The 24,907-nt window shown below is 39.7% G+C and overlaps 1 protein-coding gene across 1 annotated transcript; it reads right to left on the reverse strand.

The window, feature by feature from the left end:
* Positions 1 to 6,465: 6,465 nt before the first annotated feature.
* Positions 6,466 to 24,335, reverse strand: NQO1 (NAD(P)H quinone dehydrogenase 1). Its single transcript, XM_001378191.4, has 6 exons — positions 23,773 to 24,335; positions 20,835 to 20,999; positions 20,606 to 20,736; positions 11,968 to 12,081; positions 8,624 to 8,725; positions 6,466 to 7,131 (listed from the first exon to the last, which is right to left on the reverse strand). Exons 1-6 carry the CDS (start codon positions 23,777 to 23,779, stop codon positions 6,826 to 6,828), a joined length of 825 nt encoding a protein of 274 aa, XP_001378228.2. The 5' UTR covers positions 23,780 to 24,335; the 3' UTR covers positions 6,466 to 6,825.
* Between the last annotated feature and the right edge of the window lie 572 nt (positions 24,336 to 24,907).

A 24,907-nucleotide genomic window follows, 5' to 3' on the forward strand; every position in this document is an offset into this window, starting at 1 on the left:
GATCAAGTAAAACTATTACAGGTCTCTCCCAAGGCTAAGATGCCAAGAAACATAACATTAACAGTCAGGAAAATTAATTTCTAGCATCATGACTCAGTACCCTTTTTTTCACCAACTCCCATACTCTGACCAATTTCACAACTGGAACCATCTATTTATGCTGAGATTCACTTAGTAATGGACTTGCTGATTCTGTAGTCTTTATCAGCACTCTCTACCCCTGCCTTCCCCCCACCATTCTGTGGCACCAAATAGCAGATCTGAATTCTATTCACCCCCCCAGTGGTAGGTGGGAGCACATTCTGCCTGAGACAGGGGTACTCAGATGGAAATCTAAACGAGAGAGAACTTTGGGTCACAATATCAGCCTTTATAGAGGGCTGCACTAGGCTTGGAGGAAGGGGAACTGGTGTTTAGCTCAGACCAGTCTTGTCTGGGTAAAAAGTGAATTTCTCAAATATGAAAAGTGAGACAGCTTAGAGGTCAAGCCCCCAGGTAGCTGCCATTAAAGCAGGACACAGAATGTGAGAGAAAGGGGAAATATAAGAGGATGTGTGAAATGAGAAATTAGTATGTTGTTCTCAAATATGTTAGCAATATTAATATCTCCAAAATGAATAAGCCCCGGACCCCAGAGTTAGTAAAGCTGCCCAGCCCATTCAAAATATCACCTTTGGCCTGAGTAAGACAAACAACTTGTGTCTTTATTATATTATTCAAGGTATTTTTGAGATTTGGGGATATCTTTTGAGTTTGTACTTTTAAAATGTTCAAAACCCTACTCTAGTGATAAGCTTTGTGAACTAGAGGTATCTAGGCTAATAGCTTCTTCCCTGTTCTACAACCCCCTTCCTGGGTTTCCTTCAAGTAACCCTTGGCTGCTTTAATTTGCATTTTTAGCCCCCTCACCTCTTACTAACCCAGCCTGTGCAATTTGCATTCAAGGCAGGTGGGCTAGAAGCTCTGGAAAACACAAGAGTGGGTTGTCTGGTAGCAATCTCCCAAAATGTATCTGAATTTGTATGCAGATTAAAACCTGATTCTGATCCTTGACTATTTTGCTAAAAAGGATAATTCGGAGGGTACCTTCTTCAGGAAAGCTAGAGCAAGACCAGGGAGAATATGTCAGGATGATGTCATTTAGTCTGTGTCTGGGTTGTATTTCCTATAAATAAGGGGTTTCTCTGTAAAGTTTTTGCTTTTGGAGCTTTTTATTTGGGGGCTATGCTTTTCTCTCTCCCTTTCTATAAAGCATTTCATTTGAAATGGCTTCCCTGTTTCTTCAATAGAGGCTAAAGAGGGTAAGCCTTGAAATGTTCAAGGGCCCTTCAATTTCCACTTCACACAAGAGAAATGACTAAAACTAAAAAAATCTTAAGAAGAAGAAACCTCAGTTAAAACCCTAGAGCGCAAGAAGATAAAACTATAAGGAATATTTTAAAATAGAAGAAATGATAGCAATTACAACATCTAAATAATTGCAAGCCTCTAAATAAGAATTGTAAGAAAGGAAATTGAACCAATACCAAATGAGACAGAGAATCCTGAGTTCTTAAATAAGCATGGGACTACAGCAGAATGTTCTCATGTGATTGAAGAGGGAAATAAGAACTTTGAGGGCACTTGCGGACAGCGGAGAAGCAGCTGGAAAGAACTGGAGAGAGCCTGGGCGGCCCAGCCTTCCAGGAGTCTTCAGAGCCTCAGAGCTCCATACCACATACAGCCCCACCCAGTTGAGCTCAATCCAATCAAAAGCCTCCAGAGGACGGGGAAGCTAACATTCCTCCCCTAGAGACTGTACCAAGAGATCTGACAAAGCTCCAAGAGGGGAGAGTGACAGCCCCAAAACCAAAACAAAATGAGAGGAGCAAGAGCACAGCCAAATACAGGGAGCAAAAAAGGGGTAAACTCAAGCAAACAACAGAAAAAGAAGAAAGAAATTACAATAGACAGCTTCTGTACAGGTAATGAGCAAAGAGCAAATGAAACAGAGGGGGAGGGATCAGCAAAGGAAAAATCAGAAATCCCAGCAAATTGGATACAGGCTTTGGAAGAACTCAAAATACAATTCAAAACACAATTAAGAGAGGCTGAAGACAATTGGGAAAAGAACTTAAAAACTAAGATAAGTCATCTGGAAACAGAGGCACTTGAACTAAAATGAAAAAATATTGTCTTGAAAGCCAAAATCAACCAGCTGGAAAATGAGGCAAAGGAGATGAAAGATGAGGCAAAGGAGATGAAAGATGAGGTAAAGAGGATGAAAGATGACCTCCATAGAAAATCAGACCAGAAAGAGAAGGATGACCAAAAAGCCAGGGATGAAATCCAGTCTTTAAGAACCAGAATACAACAACTAGAATTAAGTGACCTCACAAGGCAGTAGGACACTATAAAACAAAACCAAAAGAATGAAAAAATTGAGGAAAATATGAAGCATCTCATTCACAAAACAGAGGATTTAGAAAATCGTTCTGGCCTCAGCCACGTCCTAGCTGTGTGACCCTGGGCAAGTCACTTGACTCCCATTGCCTAGCCCTTACCACTCTTCTGCCTTGGAGCCAATACACAGTATTGATTCCAAGATGGAAGGTAAGGGTTTTATTATTTTAAAAAAAAATCATTCAAGGAGAGACAATTTAAGAATTATTGGCCTACCAGAAGACCATGACAAAAGAAAAAGCCTGGACATTATATTACAGGAAATTATAAAGAAAACTGCCCCGAAATCCTTGAACAAGAGGGAAAAGTGGAGATTGATAGAATCCACAGATCACCTCCTGTACTTAATCCCCAACTGACAACACCCAGAAATGTTATAGCCAAATTCAAGAACTATCAGACCAAAAAAAAGATATTACAAGCTGCCAAGAAGAAGCCATTCAGATACCAAGGAACCACAGTGAGGATAACTCAGGATCTGGCTGCATCCACACTGAAAAAAAGAAAGGCAGGGAATACGATATTCCGGAAAGCAAGGGAACTAGGTCTACAACCAAGAATCAACTACCCAGCAAAACTGACTATATTCTTACAGGGGAAAGTATGGTCATTGAACAAAATAGAAGAATTTCAAGAATTCGTAAAGAAAAGACCAGACCTGAACAGAAAATTTGATGTCCAAGCACAGAACTCAAGAGAATCATCAAAAGGTAATTAAAAAAGAGGGGAAAAAAGAAAAACAAAAAAAATTTTTTTAAGAGACTCAATAAGTTAAAATGATATGTATCCCTATAAGAAAAGAGGTCATTGGTAACTCTTAAAAATTGTTGTTATTACCTGGGCAGCAAAAAGAAGTATACTTAGAGGGAACAGCAACAAACTGTATGGGATGAAAGGACAAGACATGAATAGGTATATAGATATATGCATGCAAAAATACATATGCATAAGTATGCATATATATATATAACTAGAGCTTAAAATAGGTTAATATTAAAAGAAATGGGAAAAGAAACAAATGGGGGTAAATTTATATGTCATAAAGAAGCTCATGGTGGGAGGGGGGAGAACATCAATACACTGGAAGGGTAAAGAGGTCGGAGACAGGAAATACTCAGCTTTCACTTGCTTTGAAAGTGACTCAAAGAGGGAAAAACAATCCAATCCATTGGGGGCAGAGAATAGATTTGCACCCTATAGGGGAGTAGAAGGGTAAGAAATGGTCTGGTGGGGAGGGAAGCAGTACAAGAGAGGGAGGGAGCGGGGGTCAATTTTAGAAAGACTACAGGGAAAATAAGGGGGGGACAAATAGGGAGGGGGTAGAAAGGGAAGTAAAATAAGGGTGGGAACAAGGGGGAGTGTTCAAAAGCAAACATTGGTGTAGAAGGAAATAGTGGAAGAAGAAAAGGCAGGAAAAGGAGCAGAAATCAAAATGCTGGGAAATACACAGCTAGTAATCATAACTCTGAATGACAGTGTGGGAGAGATTAGGTTTGGATCAACACCTCACACCCTATACCAAGATAAATTCAGAATGGGTGAATAACTTGAACATAAAGAAGGAAACTATAAGAAACTTAGGCGAACACAGAATAGCATACATGTCAGACCTTTGGGAAGGGAAAGATTTTAAAACCAAGCAAGACTTAGAAAGAGTCACAAAATGTAAAATAAATAATTTTCACTACATCAAATTAAAAAGTTTTTGTACAAACAAAACCAATGTAACTAAAATCAGAAGGGAAACAACAAATCGGGAAAAAATCTTCATAAAAATCTCTGACAAAGGTTTAATTACTCAAATTTACAAAGAGCTAAATCAATTGTACAAAAAATCAAGCCATTCTCCAATTGATAAATGGGCAAGGGACATGAACAGGCAGTTCTCAGCCAAAGAAATCAAAACTATTAATAAGCACATGAAAAAGTGCTCCACATCTCTTATAATCAGAGTGATGCAAATCAAAACAACTCTGAGGTATCACCTCACACCTAGCAGATTGGCTAACATGATAGCAGAGGAAAGCAGTGGATGCTGGAAAGGTTGTGGCAAAGTAGGGACACTAATTCATTGCTGGTGGAGTTGTGAATTGATCCAACCATTCTGGAGAGCAATTTGGAACTATGCCCAAAGGCGATAAAAGACTGTCTGCCCTTAGATCCAGGCATAGCACTGCTGGGCTTGTACCCCAAAGAGATAATAAGGAAAAAGACTTGTACAAGAATATTCATAGCTGTGCTCTTTGTGGTGGCCAAAAATTGGAAAAGGAGGGGATGCCCTTAAATTGAGGAATGGCTGATTGTGGTATATGTTGGTGATGGAATACTATTGTGCTAAAAGGAATAATAAAGTGGAGGAATTCCATGGAGACTGGAACAACCTCCAGGAAGTGATGCAGAGTGAAAGGAGCAGAACCAGGAGAACATTGTACACAGAGACTGATACACTGTGGTACAATCGAAGGTAATGGACTCCTCCACTAGGGACAATGCAGTGTCTCTGAACAATCTACAGGGATCTAAAAAACACTATCCACAAGCAGAAGATAAACTGTGGGAGTAAAAACACCGATGAAAAGCAACTGCTTGAATACAGGGGTTGAGGGGATATGACTGAGGACAGACTCTGAATGAACACTCTAATGCAAATACCAACAACATGGAAATGGGTTTGAATCAAGAACACATGTGATACCCAGTGGAATCGCGTGTGGGCTATGGGAGAGGTGGTGGGAGGGGGGAGGAAAGAAAAGAAAATGATCTTTGTTTACAATGAATAATGTTTGGAAATGACCAAATAAAAATTAAAAAGAAAAAGAAAAAAAAAGAACTTTGAAAAACAAAATGAAAAGGAACAAATGACAAAATTTATGGCCAAAATATAATATATAATTAGAAAAATTTGAATCCATGATGGCAAGTCATGAAGCAAAAAAGTCAAAGAAGCAAAAGAGAGATTAACTAATTAGGAATAAAAGTATATGATGGGAAGAATAACCTAGAAGAAGAGAAACAAAAACCAATAATATTAAAAGAGCATATGATCCCCATACAAGCTAACATTGATCTTGAAGATAGGATGTGAAGAAAGAACTAAGGAATCATAAACCTCTGAAAAGTATATGACAAGTCAAAAACCCAGAATACCATAATGCAAGAAACAATCTAAGAAATCTATCCCAAACTTCTCAATATAGAAAACAAAGCATGAACAAATGAATCTACCTATTGCCTCCTGGAAAACAAATAAACCAATAAACCTATCCTGCTCTAAGACATTGGTGGTTAAATTAAGCAATTCAATTCTGGTGGTAAGCCACAAATTCAGCAAACAACTAAAAGAAAGACATTCAAATATAATGGAAAGGAAATTCAAAACCTACAAGACAATTCTATACCTACTAAAAGACACAGAAGAGAATGGTATATTATGTTCTGTAAAGTAAAGGAGCTAAGGGCAGTGAAATAATTCAGTGGGTAGAGCACCAGGTCCAATGACAGGAGGTCCTGAGTTCAAATATGACCTCAGATACTTCCTAGCTGGGTGACTCTGGGCAAGTCACTTAAATCCAACTGCCTGACCCTTACCACTCTTCTGCCTTGGAATCAATACTTAGTATCAATTTTAAGACAGAAGGTAAGGGTAAAAAAATTTTTTTCTTAAAGCAAAGGAGCTAAAGATGCAAATCAAAATGACGGTATCCTGACCGGTGAACCTAATCATCAATGAAACAAAAGATGTATTTCCAATAAAAAAGAAACCTTTGAATGGTAAGAGAAGGAGCCTGACAGCCCTGAATTATAAATACAATGAAACTTAATAGTTATAGCCCCTGTTAGAAAGGAGGTTAGAACTTAATATAAAGTGAACACAAATCAATTCAATTCTTTGGAGGTTTTAAAACACAAATGGAATTAGGATAGGATTTGTGACATAAGTATGCATAGCAAAGGGTTTGCCTAGTTTTGCTTCTTCTTGGTACCATTCATTTACTGTTAACCTTTTTAAATTAAGAGGAAAAATTAATGTGAATAAATGTTTTTATTTTTTAATATGTGCATGATGTCCTACTTACATAATTCTAACCAGTACTTTAATAATAAAAATGTATTTTGACATAGTATATGGGTAAAATTTAATTAACAAAAAGAATTAGGGATTACATCAGGGTTAGTCAACCTAGGGGACAATCCTTTGCACCTGTAAAAGTTAAGAACACAAATAGAAAAGTAATCTCAAAGCTTCTGAGTGCCCCTGAACTATCTCTCTCATTCAACCCCCCAAAACAGAAGAGGGAGGAGTCCTAAAAATCCAGGTCAAAAAGGTTTTAAAAATGAAATAAAAAATAAAAATTCTTGGAGGAAAATAAGTTTTATGATGTCTTATTTCTTGGCTTTGACCTGGTTGTCAGTTGGGATGCTTTTGCCCATGTGGTGGCCAACAGAAAGCCCAACTTTCTTGTTTTTACATTCTTCCTGCACTTCTTTTTTCATCAAGAATCCTGATTGAAAGTTGAGGTCAAAGCAGTTGCTTGGAGTAAAGGACAATGGCTTCTCTTCCCAGATGTTTTCCAGGCGTTTTTTCCATTTTTCCAGGATCTGAAGCCGTTCATCTGCTGGAGTGTGCCCAATGCTGTAGGTAAGTTCAGGTTCCAAGACTTGAAAGCCACAGAAATGCAGAATACCACTCTAGGAATATATAAGACACAGAAATGAGTCAGAGAATGCTTTCTTTTTCCTATTGGAATGCATGAGGAAGGACCCAAGTTACCAGAATGTTTATAATAAAGCTGTTCTGTGAAATAACCAAGGACAGTGATGGCCAACCTTTTAGAGACTGAGTACCCAAACTGCCACCTTCACACCGCATGTGAGCCCCTGCCTTACTCCAGACAGGGGAGGGAGGAAGTGGTCCTATTGGGCTGCTTGGCAGAGGAGCAGGTGATGAGAGAAATATACTCAAGCGAAAGTGGAGGGGGGAAGGGACTAGCCCCCTCTGTCACACTCGAGTACACATGCCATAGGTTCATGAATATGGACCTAGGAAATCATGTCTAGTTACATTCTGGTTTCTATTGGCCTATACTAAATGACCCAGGCAACTCAGTGCCCCAGACACAACTCTCTAAGATAATAAGTTTCAAAGAAGATGCCAAGCTTCATGGGATGAGAATTTCCAGAATATTGGAAATTCCCTAGACCAGTGAAATGACAGGTTCAGTCCTGGAGATTAGAGTTTAGGGAGACAGGGAAAGTAGAGTGAAAGAGAGAGACAAAGAGAACGTGACTAGCCTATGCTACCACTGCTAGACCTATACCAAAAAAAAAGATCAGAAAAATAGGACAAGGTCTCATTTGTGCCAATATACTTATGGTGGCTATTTCTGTAGCCTGTATCCCCTGTTCTTTTCTCTGAAGGAATCCTTTCTGGACACTGTGCCAACCCAATGATCAAAGAAGCTCCAAGAGCTGCTAGATGGTCCTTGACAAAAGAGAGCCTCTATGGCTTCTTCCAAGCTGCATTTTATTGTATACACCCTAAATATGAGCCACATGTATCGAGGGAGCCACAAGGTTTACATGCTCTAAAGTCCACTCTCTTTATGAAAGGCTGCTCCTCCTATTTAGGTAAAATCTAACTAACAGAAAGAACTAGGGATTATATGAGGTTTAACCAAATAGTCCTGAGGACCCTGGGCAATTTGCTTAACATACATCAGCCTCTGCTTCTTCATTTGTAATCCTGGGGTAATCATCTCACTTATCTAACAGGGTTATTGTAAGGATTACATGAGATGACTTTGCAAAGTGCTTTGCAAATCTTAAAATGCTATCGAAATGCTAGCTATCATCATTATCTTGGGTCAGGGACCAGATTTGAACCCTAGCTTTCCCAACTCTCCAAGATCAGCCCTGACTATGTCAGATTGTCTCCTGTCAGGATTATTGGTCTCTTACATCGGAGTGTTGTGGGGAGAAAATAGGGTGTATGTATGGGTATTCAGGGACAGGGCATATGCTGGAATGAAAGAGGCTTTTGGCCAAGGAAAGAAGCGGTGATGCGCAGATATGTGCCACACAGGGAGTTCTCCAGGATGCCACCCGTCATTCTGCCCTCTCTAAAGTAGAGCTTCCAGAGAAGATTCATTTATTAACCCAAAATACACTGAAAATAAGGTACCTGGATTGGCCAGAGGATGATATTCATGTCCCCATGGACACCGATTGGTGAATACATGGAGCCAGCCCCTCCGGTGGTGATGGAGAGCACAGTCTTTTTGTTCTGTGGAAGAAAAACTTCATTATCCTCCAGACCTTAGAGAGGTGATGCTGAAGGTGACAGGAGATTAATGAGGTAGCTCCAGGGAAAAGACTGCATCATCTTACCCTATGGGCTGTTTATACAACCTGACACTGTGGTACCTCCACCCTACTGAGGATGACTCGGCAGAATTAGTGACAAAGGAAATGGAGAATGGATAGGATATGGATGGACAGGGAAGGAACATTGTGGGTAGGTGGTAACTGAGGTCAAGAATGTTGTATTGTGTGAATAAGTGAAGGAGAAAAGGGGAACCCACTATCTGAAATCAGTGGGGTCTGCTGTCCCCGGTGATGGCAGTATAAAATGGATATTTTTTTAGAATGGTGCTCTCCAGAGTAGGAGCTGTGGGCAGCTCCTTAATTGGTTTCCCCTCTCCAATTATTACTCTCAAAGGTCTAAGTCATTCTCTTACTCAGTCAGCTTCAATGACTCCCTGCTCTGATGGGTGAAATAAGAAATATCTGAGGAAACAAAGGTTCGCGCTTCTGAGCATATCAGTTTATTGCAGCAGGACCGACCAGTTGGGTAACAAATCAGGACCAGGCTCCCTCAGCTTGACAATGGACCCGTTTTGTTATACAGTTGGCATGTATTACTTAATAAATTGATATTCTTGGAAGTACAAACCTTTATTTCATCAGTTATTTCAGATTTCACCCATCACACTATAGACTCTGGAATCAAAAATATTTCACTTTTATTTCATCATTTAAAAATTTCTAAGTCTACATATGAGTTTTATAATATACATAAGCATTAGTATATGAAATGTAATAATTATTTGATACATAAATAATAATGCATATAATAATCAGTATAGTAATACATACAAATAATTATATTTCTAAATATATAATATAAATACATGATACCGTGGGATCCAAAGGAATCTGGAGACAAAAGCATTTGAGAAAATGTCTCCTACACTATAGGAACTGTGAAATCAGGAGCTATGTCTTATCTAAATTCTGTAACTCCTCTGGTGAGGGGCCAACATTATTCATCTACTCAACAAATATTTAGTAAGGTCCTTAAGAAGTATTTGTTGAGTGGATAGATTTATTCACTTAATAAATGTTTGTTGAATTCATAAATTAGTCAACCAACCAAAGCATGTATTAAGCACCAACTCTGTGCCAGGCACTGTGCTAAGGACTGGGGCTATGAAAACAAAAATTAAACAGCCCCTCCCTTCAGAGAGCTGCTGTTTTTCTGGGAGATACAACACATACATGTATAATATATAGAATAAATTGAAAGAGGGAGAGCATTAGTGACTAAGAGGGTCAGGAAAGGAATCATATAGGAAATGGTGCTTGACATGGGCCTCCAAGGAAATAAAGGCCTCTGTGAGGTGGAAGTGAGGAAGGAGTTCATGCCAGGCAAGAGGAGGGTCCTTACAAAGGGATAGTGAAGGGAGGTGGAGAGTTATGTTCAAGAAACAAGACGGTTAGTTTGGCTAAGAAGTGGGAAGGAGAATTTATGTAATGAGGTGGTGTGCAGTTGGAATCTCCTCCCTAAGTTTGTCCTATCCTGTGTCCCATTTTGCTTGTGTACATTGCAGGACATATGGACACGGAGGATAAAAGGCGTGATGTGTGAGAGGAGCACTCTCTCTCTGGGTTGGTGTGGCAGTAGAAGACAGTCTGTCTGAGCTCTGGTGCCTACTGTGCACTTGAGGGCTTATGCAGAGTTTGGCAGCTTGTACGGGGCTTTGGCAGCTTGTGCAGGCTTCCTGATTTGGCTCAGGGTATTATTTTAGATAGGTGGTATTTTCTGTCCCTTTCCTACATTTCCCTTTTTTTCAATATCTCCATTTTTATTAAAAACTTAAATACTGGGTGTAGCTGGGTAGCTCAGTGGATTGAGAGCCAGGCCTAGAGACAGAAGGTCCTAAATTCAAATCTGACCTCAGACACTTCTCAGCTGTGTGACCCTGGGTAAGTCACTTAACCCCTTAGCCTAGTCCTTACCACTCTTCTGTCTTGGAACCAATACAAGGTATTGACTCCAAGAAAGAAGGTATGGGTTTAAAAACAAACAAACAAACAAAACTTAAATGTTAAGAGCTACTAACAGATTTTCCTTTCATTTATTCCTTTTGGAAAGATAAGATTAAAGCCGTACTGTGAAAGGTTTTCAAAGAGGAGCTCATATTTTTCCTCAGGGAACCCCTGGAGTTTATTGAGTAGGGGAATGACACAATCAGATCTCAACTTAGAGAAAATTACTTTGTCAAAGAGTAAAGGCTGGATTGGAAAAGAGAAATATTTGAGAAAGGGAAACTAATCAGGAGACTGATGCAATAGTTCAGGCTAGAGGAGATAAGGACCTGAACTAAGATGGTGACTGTGAATAGAGAGGAGGTGGAGACCAGAAATGTAGTAGAGGTAGAAACAGATTTAGCAATAGATGGAATATGTGGGACAAGGGAAAATAAGGTGTTGAAGATGCTTCTGAGGCTGTAGCAGCCAAGTATTTATTTACATGTTAAATTTAGCAAGTTTCTCCTTGAGGAGATGAACTTTTCTGGGTTTGCCCTTGTATCCCCAGAGATTGGTTGGTCATACATAGCATAGGGTATGAACTACATGCACGAGCCTATGCTCTATGACTACTGGTAGGCCTCATATAGCCCAGGAACATAGTAAGTGCTTAAGAAATAATTGCTTATTGGATTGAATAGAATATACATGCTCTGTGGATATTTAATGTTGCTGGTCAGGATAAAGGTCTTAATGGAGGGCTCTCTCAGTTTAATGACTCAAATTCTGGAACCGGGTCTTGGCAACTCATCTTGGTCATTAGAGAAAAGAGGTCACATCCATTTCCTTGTAGTGGCCTTTGACCAGTCCCTAGCAAACCATTAAGATGCTAGGAATCTTGGACCTAGAGATTCTTAAAATTGATGACAAAAGAGAATATAGCTTTCTTGAATATAGCTTTTCTTTTCTTGCACTATTTTAGACTCAAAGCATTAATGTTACATTATTTGGAAAACCATTATGCATACAGAAATATCTGTTTCCCCAATCCTACTGCTTTCTCCATCTTGCTGCTTAACTTACAGTATTTTCTAAATATTCCCCAAAGACATGGAGGATGATTTTGATCTGTAATCATTTTTAGAACTCTATATTCTGAGTCAGAATGTAGCTGAAATCCAAAATACTACCAGAAAGCTAGCCCCAATCACCTACCTTAAAGGGCCCATTGTCATACATGTTGGCATAGGTATAGGCAAATTCTCCAATTAAAACTCTCTCAAACCAACCCTTCAGGATAGCAGGTACCCCGAACCACTGTAGTGGGAACTGAAAAACAAAATATAAGAACAAATTGGTTAGAGGATGTGAATTTTAGATTTACTCCACCCTGCTTAGTCTTTAGAATTTTAGCAACCAGGAATGTATACACCCCCAATTAAGGATTAACTGTGGGGGAGGAGAGCAAGTGCTGGCAAGTGACAAATAAGAAACAACTGACTGACCCCCTGGGTTGTTCTAAGCCAAGTTTAAGCCACCATTGGTACATGTGAGACACAGGAAGTGATGTAAAGAACTGCCTTTAGATTTCACATCATTTCCTGTGAAGGGGACTTTTGTGGTCTTTGGCAGTGGAACTGGACTTGGAGGAGCTCCAGTGCTGGACCTCAGACTGCTTCCCTTAGGTGACCACGTGGTGAGTGTTAAAGCTGAATCCCCTTTCCCTGGTTTTCTGAAGGCACCAGCCTCCAAAGAGGCCCTTCATCTTAAAGGAGGCCTCGTGACTAGAAGCCAAGCTAGATTTAATCTTCTAGGAAGGCCCTTTGGCTGAGGCCTCTGAACTCCCCCTGGCTCAGACCAGGCCAGAGCAGAACTTTTCCCCTTTCTCTCTCTCCCTCATTCTCAATTTCTTCCTTCTATTGTAAATAAACCACCATAAAATTCCATTCTGGCTTGAGTATTTCATTGGGATTTAGAATTTAAATCCCTGATGACCACTAAAATTTTATTCAGTCTCAACTCTAAAATTTACTCTTAACAAGGAACAGCTAAGTGGCATAGTGGGTAGGGAAGTAGGCTTGGAGTCTGGAGAGCCTAGGTTCAAATCTTACCCCAGACATTTTCCTAACTATGTGTGATCCTGGGCAAGTCTTTTAATCCTGTTTGCCTAGCCTTTTCCCTTCTGTTTTAAAATTGTTACTAAGACAGGTAAAAAGGTTTTTTAAAAATGTTATTGGAAAATGTTTAACAAAATAAAAATACAGTGTAATATAAATAATGTTAATATGTGGTTTTCTAAGTTAATATGCCACCTACGGGGATCTGTTTCTACTTGAGTTTAAAACCCAAGCTCTACATCATGCTCTCAGAGTGCCACCATTGAAGATACTTGGGGTTGAGACCTCCTTGACTCCCTCAGAGTAACCAGACTTTTGTTGCCTCCTAGGATCCTTTCTTTTTGACTGGAAATGTCCGTTATATAACCAGCATCAAGAAAAAAGAAAACTTTTAGTCTCATTATCATTTCCAATATTGTCTCAGGCTACAAATAGGTGGGTGCCTCTGAATATACCCAAAGTTTGATAAAGTATCACTTTTGATTTTGAAGTTGATAAAATTTATTTTTATGTAAATCAGTATTTTTTACTTTCAAGCCCAAATCAATATTTTTCCTGTAACTTAGTTAAGGTAATTGGAATAAATAAAATATAAAATAAATAAAATTGGTTGGAAGATAGAATGTAGGTAACGCCTCCTTATAAACCACAAGCTGTCACTGAGCTCTTGAAAACAGAAATGCTCACAAAGCAAACCACTCAATTTCTTGGGGCTAGTTAAGGGATTTCTTCATGAAAGAAAATCTTTGTAGCTTGTTGTTTGGTCTCTAATCCTTGTTGAAATATGACATAATTGGAGTAAAGAATAGATATTCTCCATTGTGCCATATGAATGTAGGAATGAAATACCAAAGAAATGACAAATATGATGAATACAAAGAAGGGTGGGAATAGTAATGTGAACTAATGAAGAATGAAATCACTAGGGCCAAGAGAAGATTAGACCCAACTACCACAATGTAAACCACCACAAAACAACTCAAAATGAATGTTGTAAAATTAAAAAGAACATTTGGGCCCCAAAGAAGATAGAAAAGACATATCTCCCCATTCCTTTCTAGAATACAAGTTTGGAGTACTACCTATATTGTTAGGTTGATTTTTTGTGTGTATTCATCATCAGCTTTTCTGGAGTTTTTTCTCCTCTTATTTCTCTTTTTATTTAAAAAAATTTGGTATAAGGGATAACTCTTTTAGAAGGAAAGGGAATGGTCTATAGGGAGAAATTTATGTAATATAAAACAAAAAAAATCAATAAGTTCATCTTTTAAAAATACATGCTCTTGGGTTCTTCCAGATCTAATCCTATGCTCCAGCATGCCTTTTAGGTACATGTCATAGATCCCTCTGGCATTCTGATGAAATCTGTGGACCCTTCCAGGAATAATATTTTTCATGCACAAAATAAAATTCAGGATTTTAAAGAAAAAAAATGATAGTGAACTGCAGTTATTGAAATAAGAACCTTTGTTCTATTCAAGGTAGAAGCCCTTCTCCTTTTCATTCTGATTCTAGCCTTAAAATGTAATGATGTATTACTTTAGGTCTAAGAAGGCATACTCAGTGTTTGTCTCCTTGGCCTCACCCTCTGTTCCCTTCCTGCACTCAACAGAGTCCAAATGAGTAAAGGGGGAAAAAAGCAAGCCCAGGTGAGAGAAATGGTCATTGCAGCTGTAGCCAAAGATGGGTCATAGTTTATTAGCACTTCCTGTAGGAAAGGCTGTGGTCCCAGATTATTGTCTGTACTCTAGGCAGCAGTAGCCAGGTTCCTCAGCCTGGCTGGTTTCTAGTTTCACCTCCAATTTTCTGCCTTCAATTCTCTGCTTTACTACTGTTACCCTAAAGAAAACCCAACTACATTTCCCAGGAGCCCACTGACTTCCTGTCATTACATACTTCCTATAGACAGGGGATCTCCATCTCTTTACTTCCTGTCCTGAGCTTGGTGGTGGTAAGGTGAGCCTTTGAACTGGCTGATCAGCCATGGGCACATGATTTTTATTTTGTATCTTCTTTATTCCTTGATTTCTAATGATCTTTAATAAATTTCTTAAAATATAATATTTTTATTAGAGATTTAATTCTTATAGTACCCAATTATAGAAGATGATGGGGATAAGTGCTTTAACTATGGGAGACATATCTCAATTGGAAGCCTTAGAGGAGGGGTCTTCATAAGTGCCCTCTTTTGAGCTTGACAGAATGGTGTGCACCATCTAAAGGGATGGTTTGGGCAGCTTAGGGTCAGGAACAGTTTTTATTAATGTGGGAAGACAATCAGTGGATGTCATCAACTTTTTCACTGAATTCAGCTGCTTGTACTTTTAATTTTATTAGTAACATATCAGAAGATCAATCAGATTAAATCTCATGCCTCAGATTAAATCAAATGTGAAACATTTTTTTAAAAATAGAAATATCTAGCATTTATATGGCACTTTGTGGTTTGTTAAATATTCTGCAAATATTATCTCATTTATCCTTACAACAATCTTAGCAGGTGGGGGCTGTTCCTTTACAGAAGAGGAAAATGAGGCCAATTTGTCCATAGCTTATAATAAGGGTCTGAACTCGGGTCTTACTGACTTCAGATACACAACTTTGCCTGTCATACCATTATTCAAAATATTTCACTTCTTCTGTACCCTGACAGTGGTTAACACCCAGTTATGCCTTTAAGAGACAAACATTACATACCAAATTAGGGGAGAAAACACAAAACAAAACAACTTTTTCTTAGAAAGAGAGGCTTCCTATAGTTTGGTGCCTTCTGCATTCCCAGATGGGGGAACTGAAGGTTACACGTAAGAATGTCTTAATGTCTCCAGACTCACAGATGCAACTCCAAACTTGGCAACCCATACTTAAAACAGACTTTTGATTCCCTGGGGAAATTTTTTCAAGTAGTCACCCAGGAACTACAGTATATAATAACTGAGACCTAGACATAAAGAGGAGATCAAGAGTTGGCTAACTATTTTTGTTGCATCACCACAACATTAGGAATTGATGGCAGAGGCAGTGGTGGCTCAGTGGATATAGCACCAGGCCTGGAGTCAGGAGGTCCTGGGTTCAAATCTGGCCTCAGAAACTTCCTTGATGTATGACTGGAAAAATCATCTAATCTCAATTGCCTACTCTTCTGCCTTGGAATTAATACTTAGTATTAATTCTAAGATTGAAGGTAGGGTTTAAAAAACAAAAAAAGAACTGATGGCAAAACTGTATGAGAGATCATATAATAGCAGCAGGGAAAGCCAAAAATGTTTCATTGGCAATATAGAAATAAAAGTTACCATGTTGAATCAATGAAAGACTTAGAACAATTAAATTAAGGGAGATGCATGAGTCAGCAATGTGATGTGGCTGCCAGAAAAGTCAGTGAGATCATGGGCTGTGATGGGAGGTACAGTTTACTAGAACAAGAAGATCTGCAGAGAACCCACATCTTCCTTTAAGATGCAGTTCAGGCACCATCTTCTGTGTGAAGCTTTTCCTTGCTAGTGCCCTCCCTCCTAAATCGACTTGTATTCTCATTAACTGCCTTTCCTATGTATGCATTTATTCACTTTATATTTATTCTGAATTTGTCATATGCATTTGATGCTTCCCTCATTTGGAATATAAGCACATTGTGAGGAGGAATTATTTCATTCTTTGTATTTGTATCCCCAGAGCCAAGCCGAGTGCCTGCACACAGGAAGTGTTTAATAAATACTCTGATCTGGTCAGAGCCAATATGGAATACTATGTTCTACTTTGGTCACTACAGTGTGGAAGGGACATGGCTAAGATGGAAAGTTGCCAGAGCAGAATAACAAGGATGATGATGGAGCTTGAATCCATATATATATGAGGATAGTCTGAATTAACCTGGAATATTTAACAGGAAGAAGAAAAGGCTCAGGGTCTTTGAATATTCAAAGGGTGATCTCATGGAAGGGTGATTTAGCCTCTTTCTATTTTGTCCCAGAGGGCAGAACCATGAACAGTGAATGGAACTTCCAAAGAAGTTCCAAATCGAGGCTTGAGATCAAGAAAAATTTCCCAACCATTTAGATCCATTCTTAAGGCAAACGGGCAGTGAAGGGGGTAGCAGAGGGGCTTCTTGCGTAGGAACGAGTCAGACAGGATGGCATGGCTAGATGGTAGTAGGTTTCAGAACAAGGTAAAGAATGAGAAGGCTTCTGCGGTTGACTGTGTGATTAAAAGACCTACGAAGGTCTCAGAGACTCTCAATCTTCTGGAGAAGATCAAACAATATATTTGATAATTAGCACAGTACCTGATTCATAATGTGCTTAATTAATGCTTATTCCCATACCCTCTCTAAGAAGTTTCATCGGTGTCACCTAGGTCCTTTTTTCAACTCTGGAGGGCAAGACTGGATGAAGTCAGTGACATGAAGTCACTGAGTGTAGTCCCATTAGCCCAAATGATAGATTTCCTGGGGGAGTCGTGATTATGATGTTCCCGTAGCTCCAGCACAGTAGGCCACGGAAGGAGGAGGGGAGATTTCAGGGAGAAGTGTTTTGAAGACTTATTGAATGAAAACCTCAAGGACCAAAGGCTTTACCTGGGAAGCAATAATTATAACCAATGTAAGGATTGGCAGCTAGGTGGCAAAGAGGATAGAGCATTGGGCATGGAATCAGGAAGATCCATCTTCATGATTTCAAATCTAGTCTCAGATACTTCCTAGCTATGTTGGTGTTCCTAAACTGAGCAAGTCATTTAGTCCTCTTTGCCTCGGTTTCCTCATCTGTAAAATGAGCTGGAGAAGGAAATGGCAAACCACTCCAGTATCTTTGCCAAGAAAATCCCAAATGGAGTCACAAAGAGTCAAACACGATTGAAAAATGATTCAACAACAACAACAAATTAAAGAATTAGGCAGTGTTAATTGAAAAATCAGGATAAACTGCTAAATCTTAATCAATCAATAAATCAATCGATCAGTCAGTCATAGGCTTTATATTACATGTAAAAGTCCTTTGATAGATCTGAGTAACAGTTGACAGGGAGAGTGTTCACATTGACTAAAGAAACCTTGTAGGTTCTTTATAAATTATCCACCCAGTTTCAGAAGAAACAGATCTCAAGTTTCTGGCAACAGAGAGGAAAGAGTGGCGAAAACTGGAAATGAAGTGGAAAGGCTCCAAAGTGCAGGGACCACCATTGAAGAAAAGAAAGAGAAAGTCAGATTGATCTGGGATTGAAAAGGAAGAGCTGGAAGAAGACACCGACTCCCTACAGTTACGTCAGAACAAAAGGCTCGGGCTGATGTTACCTAGACATAACTTCTTCAAGGACTGATGGAAATGCCACTAGAAAAGGTCTTTCTATTACAATGTAATTTTAGAGGCAACTAGGTAGCACAGTGGAGAGAGCCAGGCCTGGAGTTAGGGGAGCTGTTTTCGAGTGTGGTCTTGATTGCCTGGCCCTTGCTGCTTTCTTGTCTTGGAACTGATACTAAGACAGAAGGTAGGGATTTTTTTTAACAATGTAATTATAATCACTGACATGTATATAGCTCTTTACGTGCATTATTTCATCTGAACTGTACCACAACCTGGTGAATTAAGTACTATGGGTATTATTCTCCTTTTTTACAGATGAGGAAACAAAGACAGAGGATAAATGACTTGCCCAGGACCACACAGCTAGTACATGTCTAAAATGGCATTTGAACCCAGGTATTTTAAACTACAAATCCAATACTTTATCCTCTGTGCCGATGGATGATGAAAAAGTGATGGAGTAATTTGTTGTGGGTAGACCACAAATATCACAGGATGCAGAGAGGGAAGACTGTAAGCATCATCAGACCCCACTATGAATGGCAAATCAATGACCATTCCATTCATAACTACCATGGGAAAAACTAGGTGGACCTTATGAACCTCAGTTAACCACATTTGTACATATGAATGGGAAGGCATTCAATCAACTGTCATCTTTAAATATTCATATGTTATTAAATAAGTTACTATATGATATTACATTGTTATATATTATTATATTACATATTATTATATTATCTATAATATATTACTATAATTAAATTAGTTAATATATGAAATTACATTGTTATATATTATTATATTACATATTATTACATTATCTATAATGTATTGCTATAATTAAATATGAGTTAATATATATTACATTGTTATATATTATCTTATTATAGACAATATAGATATATTATTAAATATGAGTTCATATATGATATTACATTATATATAACAATATATAGATGTATATATGTACATGTAAATACATAAATTAAATATGCACATATATAGCATAGGATTTAGTCCCACTTTTCATTATATTAAGAGGCTACATTGTATAGTGAATAAAATGCTGGATTTGCCTCAAGGAAGACCTTGGTTTAAATCCTGCCTCTTACTATTTGTGTGACCTTAGGCAAGTCAATCTGAGCCTGTTTCCTCATGTGTAAATAAAAGGGAAAGGGATGGGACCAGTGATTTCAAGGTGAGGATGAGGAAACTCCCTCCTCCAACGCTGGTCAATATCATCTCAGTAATGGCAGTCTTAAAAAAAATTCTTCAAGGAATCATGGTTGGTCATTGCAGTATCCTTTTTTCGGAAAGAACTGAGTAGATGTTGAGAAGTTAGATGACTTGTCTAAGGTCATCTGGCCATTATAAGACACCATTGATCTCTCAGGGTCCTAAGTAGCTCTTTCAGAAAACTGTAGCGATCAACCACAATTCTAAAGGACTCGTGATGAGACATATTGCCCACCGAATGATAGGGAGATGAGGGAGTTAGTGTAGATTAAGGTATATATTCTTTGGACATGATCAATATGGGAATCTGTTTTGCTTGACCATACAAGTTTGTAACAGGGTTTTGTTTTTCTTGCCTTTTCAATGAAAGGAGGATGTGGTAGGAAGTAGGCAGATCTTTGAAAATAAAATAAAATAATTAATTAATTAAAAACTTAATTAAAAAATGGGTTGCCAGCAAGTTGTTGATCTATTTCAGTGAATGTACTTTTCATATCAGAAGTTTCCTGCATTCTTCGTACAAAAAAAGGAAAAACTAGAGGAAGAACTCAAAAGTAGATCTTACTGGGTGTCAGGACAATTCTTTATCCACTGAATTATAATACTGCCGTAAGGCAGGTAGATGATATAGTGGATAGGGCCTGGTGTCAGAAAGATCTGAGTTCAAATCCAGCCTCAGGCACTCACTAACTATGTGACCTTATTCAAATCCCATAAGCCTATTTGCCTCAGTTTCCCCATCTGTAAAAAATGAACTGGAGAAGAAAATGACAACCCATTGCAGTATCTTTGCCCAGAAAACTCCAAAAGGGGTCACAAAGAGTCGGGCACAACTGAATGACTCATCTTTAAAATGGGGATAATAATAACTCTTCTACCTATTTCACAGAGTTTTTGTGAGCCTTAAATGAGATAGGATATGTTCAATCGCTTTGAAAACTACCAAGGATTACAACTATCAGCAGTTATGATTACATTGTCACGTTTAACTTGAGAAAAACCTTTTATATCTATATTTTTATTCTATCCTCACAAAGGTCCTTTGAGGTAGGTGAGCCAGGTGGTTCGAGTTCCATTATACAACAGGAAATGGAAGCAAGCTGGAAGAGGGCTTGCCTAAGATCACCCACATAATAAAAGAATAAAAAAATACGCTTGGCATTCATGGAAGAATCCGGTGCCCACTTCTCCAAGTACCTGAAATATCACCAGGTCTGCATCTGTCAGCTTCTTCTGTTCTGCAACAATGTCTGAGCTCAGCCTGCCCTCCTTGTAAGCCTGCGTGGATTCCACTGGGTACTTAAAGTTCTCGGGGTCCTTTAGGGCACCTGAAGAAGGAAGAAGTTGGGGACTGAGAGACTGGGGCAAGAGGGAGCCAGTTCTCAGTCCGGAGGGCTCAGCCCAAAGAGAGTAACAGAGGGAGTACCTGTGATGTCCTTCCTGGAGATTAATGGATTGAAATTCATAGCATACAGGTCCGACACTGTGACGTTCCATCCTTTCTTACTTAGAGCCTCCACGGCGGCTTCTTTCAAAGCATAATTGAAGGAGGTCTTCTCCGAGTGAGCCAGCACAAGTAGGGCCTTCTTGGCTGTAAAAGATGCCATAGGCGACACGAGTAATGAGTCACCGACCAATTGCTTCTGCTAATGTGGGCTGGCCAGCAAAGCCATGGAGATCATAGAGTAAATGAAAATAAATTAACATCCTATGTGGAGAAACATTAGACTAAAGCTAAGGGTGGCATCAAGGAAAGACTGAAGTTTAAGAGGGTATCTTAACCTCCTAGAGAACAGCAACGCAAGAAGAAATGGGCCAAATGAAAAAGGAGACCCAAAAGCTGATGAGGGAAAATCAGGCTTTAAAAAGTAGAATTGAGAGGGGCAGCTGGGTGACTCAGTGGATTGAGAGCCAGGCCTAGAGACAGGAGGTCCTAGGTTCAAATCTGGCCTCAGATACTTCCCAGCTGTGTGACCCTGGGCAAGTCACTTGACCCCCATTGCCTAGCCCTTACCACTCTTCTGCCTTGAAATCAATTGGCTCCAAGATGGAAGATATGGGTTTAAAAAATGATCAGTGGGGAGATGGAGGGTCTTATTCAAGGAATAGCAAGAGGCCAGTATCACTGGATCTCTGTCAGAGAGTAAAGTGTAAGAAGACTAGAGAAGCAGCTCAGCGATAGAGAGCCAGACTGGAGTCTGGAGGTGCTGGGTTCAAATCTAGACTCAGATACTTTTTAGGTTTTGTGACTTTAGGCAAATCACTTAATTCCAATTGCCTAGCCCTTCCCCTTCTTCTGCCTTGGAACCAAACTGTAGTATCAATCCTTTAGGTTAAAGGTAAGGGTTTTAAAAGGAGGTGGGGTGGGGTGGGGAGCAGGATGTAAAGGGCTCTAAAATGCCAAACAAGATTTTATGTTTGATTTGCAGATAGGGAATCACTGGACTCTGGTGACAGACAGATTTGGAGGAATTGACCTCCAAGGAAGGCTGAGAGATCTAGGCACAGGCTATTGCAATAGTTTGGCAGAGATGTTACAAAATTAAACTGACAAGGCTCGCCAAAGATTGGACACTGAGAAGGAGAGTGAGGAGTTGAGAATGGCACCCAGATTTTGATCCTGGATGACTAGGAGAATGGAGGTGCCCTTGATAATAGAAGGAAAGTTAGGAAGAAGGGAAGGTTGGACGGAGAGAAAAGGAAGAGAAGTTCAGTTTTGGATCTGTTGAATTTAAAATGTTTACAGGACACCTAAACCAGGAAATTGTCCCAATCCCTGAGCAACTATAGGATGAAGGAGAAGAAAAGAGAAGTGGCAATTAAAATAAAATTAGCAAAGCAATAACCATTAAAAAAAAAAAGTGGTGCTGGTTAAGAAAATGCCAACATGGTGGGGCGCCTGGGTGGCTCAGGGAACCAAGAACCAGGAAATGAGATCCTGGGTTCAAATCTGATCTCAAATACTTCCTACCTGTGTGACCCTAAACAAGTCACTTAACCCCCATTGTCTAGCCTGTACTGCTCTTCTCTTTTGGAACCAATATACAATATTAATTCTAAGATGGAAAGCAAGTGCTTTAGAAGAAAAAAGAAAAGACCAATATCTGAGGCAACTGGTAAATGGCTGAACAAATTGTGAGCTATGAATGTTGTAAAACTGGGCAAAAAATAATAAATAGGAGGAAACTGGAGAAACATGGGAAGTTAGGTATAAACTAAGCAGGGACAGAATGATACAATGAAGATGACAAAAATAACACAAAGGAAGCCAAACCCTGGAAAACTACAATCACAGATCGCATTCCCACCAGACAAAGGAAGATGTGCCAACCTCCTCTAGGCAGCAAACATGGAGTCAGAATTGTCTCGTCCAAGGTATAGGTTTTTCATTTAATTAGTTTTTTATTTAATTTAAATTTCATTTAAGTTTTCATTTAATTATTTTTCTTTGTTACACAGATATAGGAAGCTACTCGGAGGTAGAATTTGAACTCGAGTCTTTCAACTATATAAAATTTTAAGTGTTTGCACAAACAAAATCAATCTGGGGGAGAGAGGCAGCTGGGTTGCTCAACTGGTTGAGAGTCAGGCCTAAATCCAGGAGGTCCTGGGTTCAAATGTGGCCTCAGACACTTCCTAGCTATGTGACCCTGGGAAAGTCCCGTAACTCCCATTGCCTATCCCTTACTGCTCTTCTGCCTTGAAACCAATACACAGTATTGATTCTAAGACAGATGGAAGGATTAAAAACAAATCAATCTAAGTGGAAAAAACACTCTCCATTTGGGGAAAAGGCTCTGCACAAAATAGCTCAGAGGAAAGTCTGATAGCCCAGATATTTAGGAAACAGATAAAAATATTTAGGGTAAAGAGCGATTCTCCAGTGGATAAGTGGCCAAAGGATTTGGTGGGGATGTTGTCGATAGAGTTCTCAAAAGAAGAAATAACTAATAAGCTTATCTTTAATTCCTTCTAAGAATAAAAAAAAGAAACCTGCAGCTCTGAGAGATGAGCTCAAGGACTGCTAAGGTCCCAGCTCTAACATCCTTGAGGTTATAGAAGAAGAAACAGAGAAGGACTCTCCCACAGTTCCCTTCACTCCGGAGTGACTAAGTACTTACTGTAGCCCATTACTCTAATGCGTTATGATGAAAAGTTAGGCTGGAGTTATGGAGGACGGTTTGAAAGACTTAACTAGAGCCAGGTTTAGCCAGGAGCAAAGGAGTAAAGGCTACAGGCCACTGCAAGGTGGGGGAGGGCTTCAAGGCGGCTCTGAGTCTACCGAAGTGGACAAAGAGCTGGCTAAGGAGCTCCTGCCCGCTGGGCTAGGAGGGGAAGGAACGGGAGGGAGAGGAGACACTTACCAGCCATCAGTCCTGCAGGGAGGGACTTCTAGAGACCCTCTGATTGGCCAAAGGAAAAATGACCTAGAGATCTTGACCCAGGGAGCCGAGCGAGCAGTGTCTACCGTACAGAGGTACCGAGAGAGACAGGTCCTTTATAGTTCCCTCCCAGTGGGAAGGGCCAAGGGAGGAGCGGGCAAACTGGCACTGTGTGTTCCTGTGTGTTTAGTGGGCAGGAGGAGGGGGAGGAAAAGGAGGGAGATGGAGAGGAGGGAGAGGGAGAAAGAAAGAGGGGGAGAGAAAGTGAGAGAAAGAAAAGGAGGGGGAGGGAGGGAGAGAGGAAGAGAAAGAGTATGGGATGGAGGGAGAAAGAGAGAAAAAGAGAGAGAGAGAAAGAGAGAGAGAGAGAGAGAGAGAGAGAGAGAGAGAGAGAGAGAGAGAGAGAGAGAGAGAGAGAGAAGGAGAGGGAGGGAGGGGGGAGAGAGAAAGAGATTGGAGTTGTATGTATGTGTGTCTGGTTTAGCTGATGGAATTGGGGGGCGGAGGGGGGGGGCGGTGATCCTAGTTGGTGAGTGGGTAATCCTGTCTTAGTTCTGGTGTCTGTGGATGTGGAGTGATTCCAGGTTAATTATCAAGGCCACTGGGCTCTGGACCAGGATGGAATTGTCTCCATTCTGGATCAATCTGGGCCCTTAAGGACGGTTCAAGCCCTTTGTGACAGCTCCTTCTCTGGTGCCCCAAGACCTATCCCCCAGCCCCAGAAACTGTCACTTTGGAAAATAAAGGGCCATAGCAGCTAGTGGTCAGATTTGTTTACTTTCTTTTTATTGTTTTTTTCTTTCCTTTTAAAGCTTCGTTGCTAAGCGTGACTCTCTGGGGGAAAGGGTGGAAAGGAGGACACTTTCAGGGAAATGAAAATGCTGTTAACAAAGGATAAAAATAAGATTTTAAAAAGCAAAAGGAAAGAAGTCTTTTGCTTCTTTAGGCCTTCGATTCTGCTGAGTCACAATGACTGGCGCTGAAACAAAAGCTAAGGATAAGGAAGAAAGCCCTTTGGCTCAGCAGCTGTGGATCTGAGATGGATGACTAAGGAAGGTTTTTCTCCTCTAGATGAATAAAATTTGACTAATCCTGCCCCTCCCCTGACCCCTGCCCT

The sequence above is a fragment of the Monodelphis domestica genome, chromosome 1, assembly GCF_027887165.1.
Source record: "Monodelphis domestica isolate mMonDom1 chromosome 1, mMonDom1.pri, whole genome shotgun sequence".
NCBI lineage: Eukaryota > Metazoa > Chordata > Mammalia > Didelphimorphia > Didelphidae > Monodelphis > Monodelphis domestica.